Raw genomic sequence first — 13,211 nt, 5'->3', positions numbered from 1 at the left:
ATGCCCTAACCGACTTGCCATAGTTTGTTAACAAGAAATGTGTGGAGTGGTTGAAAAACAAGTTTTAATGACTCCAACCTAAGTGTATGTAAACTTCCACCTTCAACTGTAGAAGCTGTTTTTCAGTCTCTCGTTTACAGCTTTGAAGCACCTATACTGTCTCAATCTTCTAGATGGTAGCAAGGTGAACATGCCTTGGCTCGGGTGACTGAGGTACTTGATATAATCTTCTCGACCTTCCTGTGAAAGCAGGTGCTGTACAGTAGGGCAGGCAGTAAACTGAGATCTGGTGTTTGTATGTAAACCCAACGTAAGTGTTTTAATACACAGAAATGAAGCGTTAAACCTACATATTGGAATTGTTAAGAGAGTGTTGTGAAAACACTTTTTGGGGGTTTCAGTGCATGTAAAAGGCAGCATCAAAACACAATAAACAATGGTTTAGAAATGCAAATGGTTAAAGTGTAAATATTTATTGATTTTAAGGACCTATTGAGAATAGTTTTTGTGGAATTCCACCTTTATTTTTTCTATGCTTTATTAAGACAGATTGGAAACATGAGGGGCAGTAAGATGGTACATTTCATTGGAATTTTACCCTCTCAACCACATAGCTACATTGTAAGAATATATTCTGTGGTGAATTGAAATTTACAACAAAAAAAACAAAAAATTATAATATATACAGTGCATTTGGGAAAGTATTGAGACCCATTCCCTTCTTCCACATTTTGTTACGTTACAGCCTACACATAATACCCCATAATGACAACGCAAAACAGAAATACATTACTTACATTAGTAATTTGATCCTTTTCTATGAGACTCGAAATTGAGCTCATGTGCATCCTGTTTCCATTGATCATCCTTGAGATGTTTGGACAACTTGATTGGAGTTGTAGGAATTGTCCGTAGAGCTCAGAGACAGGATTGTGTCGAGCCACAGATCTGGGGAAAGGTACCAAAAAATGTCTGCAGCATCGAAGGTCCCCAAGAACACAGTGGCCTCCATCATTCTTAAATGGAAGAAGTTTAGAACCACCAAGACTATTCCTAGAGCTGGCCTCTCGGCCAAACTGAGCAATCAGGGAGAAAGGCCTTGATTACTCTGACAGAGCTCCAGAGTTCCTCTGTGGAGATGGGAGAACCTTTCAGAAGGACAACCATCTCTGCAACACTCCACCAATCAGGCCTTTATGGTAGAGTGGCGAGACGGAAGCTACTCCTCAGTAAAAGGCACATGACCGCCTGCTTGGAGTTTGCCAAAAAGCACCTAAAGGACTCTCAGACCATAAGGAACAAGATTATCTGGTGTGATAAAACCAAGATTGAACTATTTGGCCTGAATTATGGAAATTGTATGTTCAGTAAATTGTTATGGGTAGTGCAAGTGTATTGCCTAAAGTGAAAACAGTGTAATGTACTGGAATCTACAGTACAGTAGCATACTACATTCAAAGGGCAATTTTGAAACATGTATCATATTTTTTTTGCTATTGGATTAATTGGTTGTTAAAATAACTAAACACAATATTTGCCAATTAATATCCAGCAATATTGCTCATGTCTGTCTGTGTGATGCCCACGTTTGTCTATCACTCCGTGTGAAGCCAGTTGACGTGATAACCATCTATTGGGTTGACAAAAATACTTTCTTTCCGCAAAACCTTCTCATGTTATAGATGCTCTATGCAGAAATCACTCTTTCCATTTCCTGGTTGTTTATGTGACAAAACAAGCAACTATAGCGAGGAGAATCATTGTACCATCTAAACCGCTGTGGAATATATTTTCCATAACGAAAAATATTGTGTTTTCCTCTGTTTGAAGCTGTTGTACAAAACCAAAAGTAAAATACACAAAAGCAAAACTCAAGCATGGCAAAAATAGAAATAGTGCACATAGAACATATCTACCACTTCTTAGACTTGCTTTCAATAAGAATGACAGATATACATATTTCAGCTAAATAAATGATCCATCATAATAAATGAAACAAGCTAATTAAGAGAGACAAGTTAGGCCAGAACAAAATTTTGCGAAAAGTGATAAGAAGAGTCTAAAAACACTCAAGATCAAATGGCAAATCAAGATCTACAGAAAAAAAGTAAATCTATTGTTAATAGCTTTTGTTATTAAAGCTTTTGTTATTACATCTATGGACCTAAAGTAGCCTAACAGACATTGCTGCTAAGGAGTAGGAGGCTTTATCTCAAACGCCTGCTTTTTTTATATTATATACACAGCTGCTATCCACTGGCAATCTAAACAATGAGCAGCTATAAATGATACAGGGGAGGCACCTACATTTAAACAACAAAACAGTAATTACTGAAAAGAAGCTTTGGCCAGCAGTAGCATAGCAAACACCAAGGGTGCCACATGTCCCCCCCACATTCTGAAATATCATTTTTGTCCCCCCCAGTTTTATCATTGGAATGTGATACAAAACGAGGCAATGGTGTGCTTTAGGGCCATACGGACGCCTCCGAGTGGGCGGGTAGGTTGTTTGGAGTGTTTATCCGACAGGATAAAAAGTTATGTCCTCCCACTTCCAAAACCAAAGTTGTGCCCAGTATTAAAATATATGTTCCATTTGTTTTAACTTATACATTGGGATTTGGGACAAAAGGCAGCTGAAAAGAAGGATTATCCTGACCCGGCTACTAACTCAATAAATAGTTATTGAATTGGTCCTTATCAGTGGATGTCATCGAGGCCTCTATTTGACAGAAGGTCTGTGAGAATGACCCACAAAGAAAGCCTGAAATTTTCTCCCATAACAACTGTGCCTCTAAAAGGTTTTCTGGGTGATTATTATTTTACTTTCATTTTGGTTAAATGTCCTCTTTATGAGTTATCATGTTGGCTTCTCAGTGACTTCCAGTTTTGTTCCTTCATGCTGTGTCAACATCCCTGCTGTCAGCCATGCGATGTAACTGCAGTGTATCATAAACTGATGCCATTTCAGGGTTGTCTCTATGCGTTCTGGTATACTTCTTCGCTCCTCCTAGGCAGGGAGAGGGAGGTAGGGAGGGAAGGAAGGAATGAGAGGTACAGGGAATAAGGGACAGGGAAAGACGGGAAGGGCAGGAAAGCACCAACAACAAAAAATAATAGTATGTTTCATTATTAGATACTTCGTACCAGAGGAAGGAAACAAGACACGTCTGACGCTCTCTTGTCTACACTCATTGTTCTGCATCTGGTAACTCAACTGTCATCACAACACATGTAGGATCTTTCCTAAAACTAGTGGGAGGAAACACAAAGCCTAACTTTAAAAGTCCACAGACTTTTTTGCACATACTCTAAAAGACAATGTGAAGATCAAAGGCATTACTGTATACCATATGTGCTGTGTGGATTCTAATTGTGCAACCAAACCATATCATATGGTCAAAACTGGTTGCAGTGACATCAGGCCTGGTATCAAACTTAGGTGGTCTGTACAACTCAAGACTTAATAAAATCGCCTTGGACAATATGACAGGATTATTCAGTCTTTCAGGCCTACAGATAGAAGATGCTTGCATAGTGCTAAACCTTACAGTTGTAGCCATGAGGGCTGCAATAGCTGGTTTATTGTCTATCAGCCTGTAGCATTATTACTAACCTGGTTACCTGTTTGTTTTATGTAAGTAATCGTTGCATACTCAATGTCAACTTGCACTCTTTCGGATGAATCTATGAAGACAAATAAAGTCAATTAAATATAAGGCGGGGGTGTGACTAACTGACAGAGACATACAGACGCTCATCTCCTGGACAGGTTCTGTAAACCCTCAGGACTACTGTTTACGATGGGTACCCGTCTCTCTGCTAGCGGTATTTGTGGCACCATAGAATCCAATCTTTAAAGTAATGATTGTCAGAGTGTGTTTGTGTGGGTGCCTTCTGCTTTTTCAACATTTAGAGAGGTGTATCAGGAAGGTCTGAGATGATAATACTGTCTGACTAAGCAGAGGAAGTGTGCCACTTTATTTGACCTGCATCCTGTGTTCAAGAAAACAGTTCCTACTTTTTCCAAAATACTTTTCTTGATAATATAAAAAGGCAGATTATGACATGTTTTGACTGACCTCAGACCTCTAAAAGATGAATACCTGCCTTGTGAGTGTTCATTTCCCCTCGGCTTTAGATTGATTGCAAGTCCAACCAGCCCTGAGACAACCAAAACGCAGATTACAGCAATAATAAGCATACCCCGAGTCATCCCATCACTGTCTGAAATAAATAAAACACAAGGAAATGATTAGTGTAAAATATCGCAAGGGTTTGGCAGTATGTTTTAAATGGGCTCAACTAATAGTTTTACTTAATTGTTTTGGAAGTTGTTATTTTCTGGATGGCTTTAATTCAGAATTGATACTCTTACCTGTCTCCTTGGGATGACCATCTTCACTGCAACATTTTGGGACAAGAACTGTCTCCTTGCTGACAGGGTTAGCAGCCACACAGCTGTAGGTGGAGTTGTAGTTCTTTCCCTCTACCTCCAAACGGAGAGATAGATCAGTGGTGAGGTCAGGACTGCTGGTCTGGTTTAGTATTTCCTCTCCCCTGTACAAGGTCAAGGTCACCTCTTTTTTGTTGTCCACAGAACACACCACACTACAGGAGCTGCTGTCACACTCTGTCACCTGAGGTTTGGAAACAACATCTGGAAGACAAATAGTAAATACATTGGAGGAATGGAACTTATATTTAATGTTTTTGTAATATAGCACGCACGCACGCACACACACGCACACGCACACACTTACAGTAAAGAGTGAGGTTAAATTTAGGTATCCTCTTCTCTCCGTCTTTATTCTCCACAGAATAAACCCCAGCATCTTCTATCTGTAGGTCTGACAGACTGAATAATCCTGTTACATTGTCCCAGTTAACGCGATTTTTAAATCTCTCTTCTAAATCTATATGGCTTTGTCCATTGATCACACTTGCAGTAGTGTCTTCTCCATACCTTAAATATCCAGTTTTAAACACTCTCTCTGGAAACGATAAAGACTGTCCCACAATGCCTTTCATCTGCTGAGTCTCAGACTTTACTGTTTGCTGGGAAGCACAGAGAACTGTGGACAGAGAGAGACTCAATGTCAACACAATAACAGTATTCCAGGAGGTCTGAAAAACAGTCACACAATAAATCTCACAATACCTGGATAAGTGTTTAACATGTCAGTAACTGCACCCATATGATATTGCAATCTGATGCCAGAAGATAACAATGACATTCTATCGTTAGTTGATTTGTGCAGCACGTCTACAATGTAGTTGCCTGGAACAACACTATTGACTTGAGTATCACAGTTTCTCTTTGCTAATAACAGGTCTGATGTGATGGTGAAGGTCAGGAAACAAAGTTTTAGGACTGGTAAGTTTAATATTTTGTCTGTAGTTGAGTTCACATACATTCTCTGAGCAAGGGAAAATCTTTCACTAAAAGATTGTTTTCTTTTCCTTCCAAAATAAAAAAATCAAGGATAATTGAAAAACACATGGTAGAGGGATATTTAACAAATTTCCACTAGCTAAACAGGTGAGGCTCAAAACTGTGCCCCACCTGCCCTGAATGACGGGTAGCCACTGTTCATGCCACGAGAGGTACCGGATCCTGGAAAATAGGTTTCGGAATGAAACAGTCCGAAACTGAGAGGTGCCGGATCCTGTTCTCAAATTAAGCACTGGTTTCATTGTCACATCCTCTGAAGAGACATACAGTGGGGGAAAAAGTATTTGATCCCCTGCTGATTTTGTACGTTTGCCCACTGACAAAGAAAGGATCAGTCTATCATTTTAATGGTAGGTTCATTTGAACAGTGAGAGACAGAATAACAACAAAAATATCCAGAAAAACGCATGTCAGAAATGTTATAAATTGATTTGCATTTTAATGAGGGAAATAAGTATTTGACCTCCTCTCAATCAGAAGGATTTCTGGCTCCCAGGTGTCTTTTATACAGGTAACGAGCTGAGATTAGGAGCACACTCTTAAAGGGAGTGCTCCTAACCACAGCTTGTTACCTGTAAAAAGACACCTGTCAACAGAAGCAATCAATCAATCAGATTCCAAACTCTCCACCATGGCCAAGACCAAAGAGCTCTCCAAGGATGTCAGGGACAAGATTGTAGACATACACAAGGCTGGAATGGGCTACAAGACCATCGCCAAGCAGCTTGGTGAGAAGGTGACAACATTTGGTGCGATTATTCGCAAATGGAAGAAACACAAAAGAACTGTCAATCTCCCTCGGCCTGGGGCTCCATGCAAGATCTCACCTCGTGGAGTTGCAATGATCATGAGAACGCTGAGGAATCAGCCTAGAACTACACAGGAGGATCTTGTCAATGATCTCAAGGCAGCTGGGACCATAGTCACCAAGAAAACAATTGGTAACACATTACGCCGTGAAGGACTGAAATCCTGCAGCGCCCGCAAGGTCCCCCTGCTCAAGAATACATATACATGCCCGTCTGAAGTTTGCCAATGAACATCTGAATGACTCAGAGGACAACTGGTGAAAGTGTTGTGGTCAGATGAGACCAAAATGGAGCTCTTTGACATCAACTCAACTCGCCGTGTTTGGAGGAGGAGGAATGCTGCCTATGACCCCAAGAACATCATCTCCACCGTCAAACATGGAGGTGGAAACATTATGCTTTGGGGGTGTTTTTCTGCTAAGGGGACATGACAACTTCCCCGCATCAAAGGGACGATGGACGGGGCCATGTACCATCAGATCTTGGGTGAGAACCTCCTAATCTTCTCAGGTTTTGGCCTGCCATATGAGTTCTGTTATACTCACAGACACCATTCAAACAGTTTTAGAAACGTTAGAGTGTTTTCTATCCAAATCTACTATTCATATTCTAGATTCTGGGCAGGAGTAGTAACCAGATTAAATCGGGGACGTTTTTTATCCGGACGTGAAAATACTGCCCCCTATCCCAAACAGGTTAAACAGGTCAACATTCACAAGCCTACAGGGCCATACGGATTACCAGGACGTGTACTGCGCTGACCAACTGGCAAACAGCTCCCTCTGAAGCTGGATCCTGGACTTCCTGATGGGCCGGCCCCAGGTGATAAGGGTAGGTGACAACACATCCGCCCAGGGGCGGAAATCCCGGGGGGGACGGGGGGACACGACCCCCCATCCTGGGAAAAATATGATTTGTCCCCCCAATATATCACTGAAACATAACTATGTAGTTTAAATAATATTAATAATACGCAATGAAAGCAATTATGCTGATTATAGACACTTAATAGCGCGTTTTTAACCTGTTAGGGCTAGGGGGCAGTATTGACACGGCCGGATAAAAAACGTCCCCGATTTAATCTGGTTACTACTCCTGCCCAGTAACTAGAATATGCATATAATTATTGGCTTTGGATAGAAAACACCCTAAAGTTTCTAAAACTGTTTGAATGGTGTCTGTGAGTTTAACAGAACTCATATGGCAGGCCAAAACCTGAGAAGATTAGGAGGTTCTCACCCAAGATCTGACGGTACATGGCCCCGTCCATCGTCCCTTTGATGCGGTGAAGTTGTCCTGAGAAGAAACCTGAGAAGATTCCATGCAGGAAGTGGCCTGTCTGACAAGTTGTGTTTCATCTTGGCTCTTTTTATTGAAGACTGAGGATCTTTGCTATAACGTGATACTTCCTACGGCTCCCATAGGCTCTCAGAGCCCGGGAAAAAGCTGAACGATATCGAGGCAGCCTCTGGCTGAAACACATTATCGCTTTTGGCAAGTGGCCGATCAGAGTACTATGGGCTTAGGCGCGTGCCCCAGTCGACCCCATACTTTATTTTATTTTGTCTGTTTACCTAAACGCAGATTCCCGGTCGGAATATTATCGCTTTTTATGAGAAAAATGGCATAAAAATTGATTTTAAACAGTGGTTGACATGCTTCGAAATACGGTAATGGAATATTTTTTTGTCACGAATTGCGCCACCCTTATTTATCGTTTCGGATAGTGTCGAACGCACGAACAAAACGCCGCTATTTGGATATAACGATGGATTATTTTGGACCAAACCAACATTTGTTATTGAAGTAGAAGTCCTGGGAGTGCATTCTGACGAAGACAGCAAAGGTAATAACTTTTTCTTATAGTAAATCTGACTTTGGTGAGTGCTAAACTTGCTGGGTGTCTAAATAGCTAGCCCTGTGATGCCGGGCTATCTACTGAGAATATTGCAAAATGCGCTTTCACGAAAAGCTATTTTAAAAGTGCATAGAGGAGTTCTGTATCTATAATTCTTAAAATAATTGTTATGCTTTTTGTGAACGTTTATCGTGAGTAATTTAATAAATTCACCGGCAGTGTTCGGTGGGAATACTAGTCACATGCTAATGTAAAAGCTGTTTTTTGATATAAATATGAACTTGATTGAACAAAACATGCATGTATTGTATAACATAATGTCCTAGGGTTGTCATCTGATGAAGATCATCAAAGGTTAGTGCTACATTTAGCTGTGGTTTGGGTTTATGTGACATTATATGCTAGCTTGAAAAAATGGGTGTCTGATTATTTCTGGCTGGGTACTCTGCTGACATAATCTAATGTTTTGCTTTCGTTGTAAAGCCTTTTTGAAATCGGACAGTGTGGTTAGATTAATGAGAGTCTTGTCTTTAAAATGGTGTAAAATAGTCATATGTTTTTGATCCACTGCCAGTTCCTTAGCTTGCTAGGTAACAGAGAGGTCGTATCTACTGTCTGAAAGGCACTCAATGCACTATCATTGGATATTGGAGCAGGTGTTCCGCTAGCGGAACGTCAAGATGTAAGAGGTGTGTTTGCAGATGACACAACAGTGGTAGGTCTGATCACCGACAACGACCAGACAGTCTATAGGGAGGAGGTCAGAGACCTGGCCGTGTGGTCCCAGGACAACAACCTCTCCCTTAACGTGATCAAGACAATGGAGATGATTGTGGACTTCAGGAAAAAGAGGACTGAGCATGCCCCCATTTTCATCAACGGGGCTGCAGTGGTTGAGAGCTACAAGTTCCTTAGTGTCCACATCACCAACAAACTAACATGGTCCAAGCACACCAAGACAGTCATGAAGAGGGAATGACAAAACCTATTCCCCCTCAGGTGACTGAAAAGATTTAGCATGAGTCCTCAGATCTTCAAAAGGCTCTACAGCTGCACCATCGAGAGCATCCTGACTGGTTGCATCACAGCCTGGTATGGCAACTGCTCAGCGTCCGACCGCAAGGGACTACAGATGGTAGTGCGAACGGCCCAGTACATCACTGGGGCCAAGCTTCCTGCCATCCAGGACCTCTATACCAGGCGGTGTCAGAGGAAGGCCCTAAAAATAGTCAAAGACTCCAGCCACCCTAGTCATAGACTGTTCTCTCAGCTACCGCATGGCAAGCAGTACCGGAGCGCCAAGTCTAGGTCAAAGAGGCTTCTAAACAGCTTCTACCCCCAAGCCATAAGACTGCTGAACATCTAATCGAACGGCTACCCAGACCATTTGCATTGCCCCCCCTACTCTCTGTTGTTATCATCTATGCATAGTCACTTTAACAACTCTACCTACATGTACATATAACCGGTGCCCCTGTACCGGTACCCCTCTGTATATAGTCTCGCTATTGTTATTTTACTACCGTTCTTTAATTACTTGTTACTTTTATTTCTTATTCTTATCCGTATTTTTTTAAACTGCAGTGTTTTTTAGGGGCTCATAAGTAAGCAATTCACTGTAAGGTCTCCTGTTGTATTTGGCGCATGTGACTAATACAATTTGATTTGATTAGATTTTTATTTATAATTTTTTGCAGTTTGTAGGATCCATGTCAGCCTATAGGTGTCTTATAGGTGTCTTCGGAAGTGAAAGTTTTACACAGGAAAAAGGAGGACTGTTCTGCATGGGTGTGTAGGCCTGGGAGTGTAACTGTACAGTGCTTTTGTGAAACATTGTTTTCACATTTTCTAAGTGAATGAGATATGCAAATTGGTAAAGACTAACATGATCTTCATTATCACCGATTTGCATATTAATTTGCTTAGAAAACGTATTCTGCCTGTTCTTCAACAGAAGCTAGCCTCCGGCTTACATACTCCAGGCACTTGATAATAAAGTATGCAGACGGTATAAGTCTAATATCTTTCTGTGTTTAAGTCTCACCCACACAAACTCACAAACCAAACATCTTTTCATCTAAAATGTTTTAGGATCCTGTTCACTAGAATTTTCTACTAGAATTTAATTGACTTTAAAATATTAATACTTACCTAAAGCTTCCACTCCATGTAACTTGCAAGAGAGAAAACAACAATTTCTCCAATTCTAAACATTTTATTTGAACATCCTTAATGTGGATAATGTTTTTGAGGCCCAAAGACTATTTTACATGGAAAACAACATGACTTAATTCATTTGCAAAAATGTAAAAAAAAATGTTTTTGCTTTGTCATTGTAGATTGATGAGGGGGAAATCATACATTTTAGAATAGGGCTTATGTTTGAAATTACGATATTCATTTTAGTACTTTTATGTATCGAATGGTTGTAATCGATATAGGAATGTCCAAAATTGTAATTTGGGTTATCAGGTTGATTGTGGAGGTTTACACTGCTAAATGTATAGTAATTTAGACTAAGAATGCATTGAGATACTGATCTGTAATTATGATCATGATTGGAAAGTTAATACTAGAATTATGGATAATTATACTGTATGTTAAATGTACATTCTGCCAGAGTCGGTGTGCGTTAAGTTGAGGGTTTTGTCTTTAAGTGATAGCTTAACTAATGTGAAACACTAAGCATTGTCATTCTAAATTTGGGTTGAATAATGAATTGGGGTTTATTTATGATTTGTAACTGAATTATATATTTTTAACTGACTGATTGATTTGAGTATGTTAACAACTACATGAGTGGAGCAATTAATGTATTATGGATTGATTGTTTTGATTGTTGTTATGTTAATGCGCTCCTGACTATGGGATAGTGTTCACACCAGTTCAACGATACGAAATAAGGGGGAAATGTGCCAGAGTTCGGATAAACCACTCCAAACCAATTTGTTGTGAAAGCCCGCTAAGATTTGAAAAGCTATGCCTCCCCTGGCTCAGGCGACCCCCCCCCACAAACACACATGCACAACCAGAAATTGATTGATTGGAGACAGCTTGTGTCAATTCCAGAACATGTTCTAGAATGTTCTGCAGCAACACTGGTGGTTAATGCTAGAAAAACTGGTAAAAGCACAGCGTCTCCATTTCTAGAACAAAATGCAGGGCCCTAACTCCCTAAGTATTACATATGGATTGTGGATCCTTGAAATGGGGAATCAGCATACTTGTTGATACCCTCAGAACACAATTCTGAAGCGTTTGTACGGATATTTGCGTCGTAGCTCTTATTGCTCTTGAATGCCTTCATTCTCAGTTAAGATGTTCAGTTAAGATGTTCCATAGTTTTTTTGTCCCATGGTATGAAACTCAGCTACTCATCAAATGTACCATTCGAATGTAGCTTCAGTACCACTTTGAGTGTTAATTTTACCTAAAGACTTTTAGATATAGATTTTTCATTTTGTGCATGAAGCCACGTCCATGTCCTGTAATGATTCAACATGGTTGAGGGAATTGCTAAGTTCTAACACCATAAAGGTGTATGTTTTATTGTCACATCCATAGTCATTAGTCTTTTCAAACATCATTGGGCAGGCACTGTGAGCCTAAACATAGTAAGCCTGTGAGCTCTGTGAGTTCATTTCAAATGACTAGCTACAGTCTCAGTCTCAGAGAATTATAAAAGGTTGTCAGCCTGTTGTTTCCAAAAGATTATTCATCTCTCATCTAAATGAGTTTATGAATCAATAAAGTATTGGCATACTCTGTAGTTGGTGTATAGATCACAACCTTTTATAGCCTACACCTCTTTCATCCCATGAAAGAGCTCTGTTTTAGAAACTAGTCTCTGTCTGTATCTATCCCTTAATGTAAATATTCCCATTCGGTCTGTGCTCCACACACTACAGCCCTAGTCCAGGCTCCCTTGTCAAGAAACACAACAAGCGTACAAACATATGATAGATCAAAAGTTACCAATTAAAACATTGAATACTTTATGTTAGTGAAGCAAATCAGTAACAACAAAAGAAACATACCATAAATGATGAAATATAGCAGCATGAGCCTTGTCCATCCAAACAAATGGTTCATTGCTCTAAAGCTCGAGCTGTTCAGATGTGTGCAAGATGTGACCTTGTCCTGGTACAGAGGAGAGAATAGACTCAACCAGACCAGCAGCTCTCTAGGGTGTATTCATTACGCAGATTCTGTTGCAAAACCTTACTTAAAATGGAAGCAAACGGAACAGGTAGGGACCTACCTGAATTTGTCCAATAGAAACTCTAGTTCTAGTTGCAACTGTTTGGATTAATGATTACACACCTGATATCATTGCCAACTCCATCTACAGTGGTGTAGCTGACAAGCCTGTCAGTAATCACATCATCACTGTCAACATCACAACACCCTGTGGAGATGGAGGACTTGGAGAAGACGTATGTGTGAGAAATCATATAATCCATTATTGCCATCAGCTCTGAGCTCATTACCCTATAATACCTATCCCTCTTGCGCTAGGGGGACAGGTTAGTAGACTTGTTGTCTAGTGACGAACCAGAGTGTATGTTGTTACAGTGCACCTTCTAGTGGAGAAGATAGAGAATTTCACTGTGAATGGTTTGCACTTCGCATGATCTTGTGTTGTAGCCTGTGTTCTATTATGTGAGGTATGAACACTGAGTGCACAAAACATTAGGAAAACCTGCTCTTTCCATGACATAGACTGACCAGGTGAATCCAGGTGAAAGCAATAATACCTCAATCCATTCAGAAAGTATTCATACCATTGACTTATTCCACATTTTACAGCCTAAATTCAAAATAGATTAAATATATGTTTTTCCTTCACCTATCTACACACAATACCCCATAATAACAAAGTGAAAATGTGTTTTTAGAAATGTTTTCACATTTATTGAAAATGAAATACAGAAATATCTCATAAATATTTACATAATTCTTCACACCCCTGAGTCAATACCTTGTAGAAGCATCTTTGGCAGACATTTCAGCTTTGTCTTCTGGGTAAGTCTCTAAGAGCTTTGGACACCTGGATTGTACAATATTTACAAATGTTTCTTATTATTCA

The 13,211-nt window shown here is 40.1% G+C and overlaps 1 protein-coding gene across 2 annotated transcripts; it reads right to left on the bottom strand.

The window, feature by feature from the left end:
- Nucleotides 1–1,162: 1,162 nt before the first annotated feature.
- Nucleotides 1,163–12,329, bottom strand: LOC106602798 (uncharacterized). 2 transcript variants are annotated; one of them, XR_006769586.1, is made up of 5 exons: nt 12,160–12,329; nt 4,764–5,075; nt 4,379–4,660; nt 3,625–4,227; nt 1,163–3,010 (listed from the first exon to the last, which is right to left on the bottom strand). XR_006769586.1 is itself a non-coding variant. In XM_045716752.1 (4 exons), exons 1-4 carry the CDS (start codon nt 12,212–12,214, stop codon nt 3,926–3,928), a joined length of 951 nt encoding a protein of 316 aa, XP_045572708.1. In that variant the 5' UTR covers nt 12,215–12,329; the 3' UTR covers nt 3,040–3,925. The 2 variants fall into 2 exon arrangements, 1 of the variants encoding a protein (XP_045572708.1); XM_045716752.1 differs by lacking the exon at nt 1,163–3,010 and having other exon boundaries at nt 3,040–4,227.
- Nucleotides 12,330–13,211: the final 882 nt, after the last annotated feature.

The sequence above is a fragment of the Salmo salar genome, chromosome ssa04 (assembly GCF_905237065.1).
Source record: "Salmo salar chromosome ssa04, Ssal_v3.1, whole genome shotgun sequence".
In the NCBI taxonomy this organism is placed as follows: domain Eukaryota; kingdom Metazoa; phylum Chordata; class Actinopteri; order Salmoniformes; family Salmonidae; genus Salmo; species Salmo salar.
The sequence above is the reverse complement of the archived record's forward strand: the minus strand, read 5'-3'. Positions and strand labels throughout refer to the sequence as shown.

Coding starts and splice junctions, on each gene's coding strand:
- LOC106602798 (XM_045716752.1), bottom strand. CDS start 12,214: ATGAACCATTTGTTTGGATGGACAAGGCTCATGCTGCTATATTTCATC. Junction 5,076..12,159: donor GCTATATTTCATCATTTATG/GTATGTTTCTTT, acceptor CTCTGTCCACAG/TTCTCTGTGCTTCCCAGCAA. Junction 4,661..4,763: donor ATTTAACCTCACTCTTTACT/GTAAGTGTGTGC, acceptor TTTGTCTTCCAG/ATGTTGTTTCCAAACCTCAG.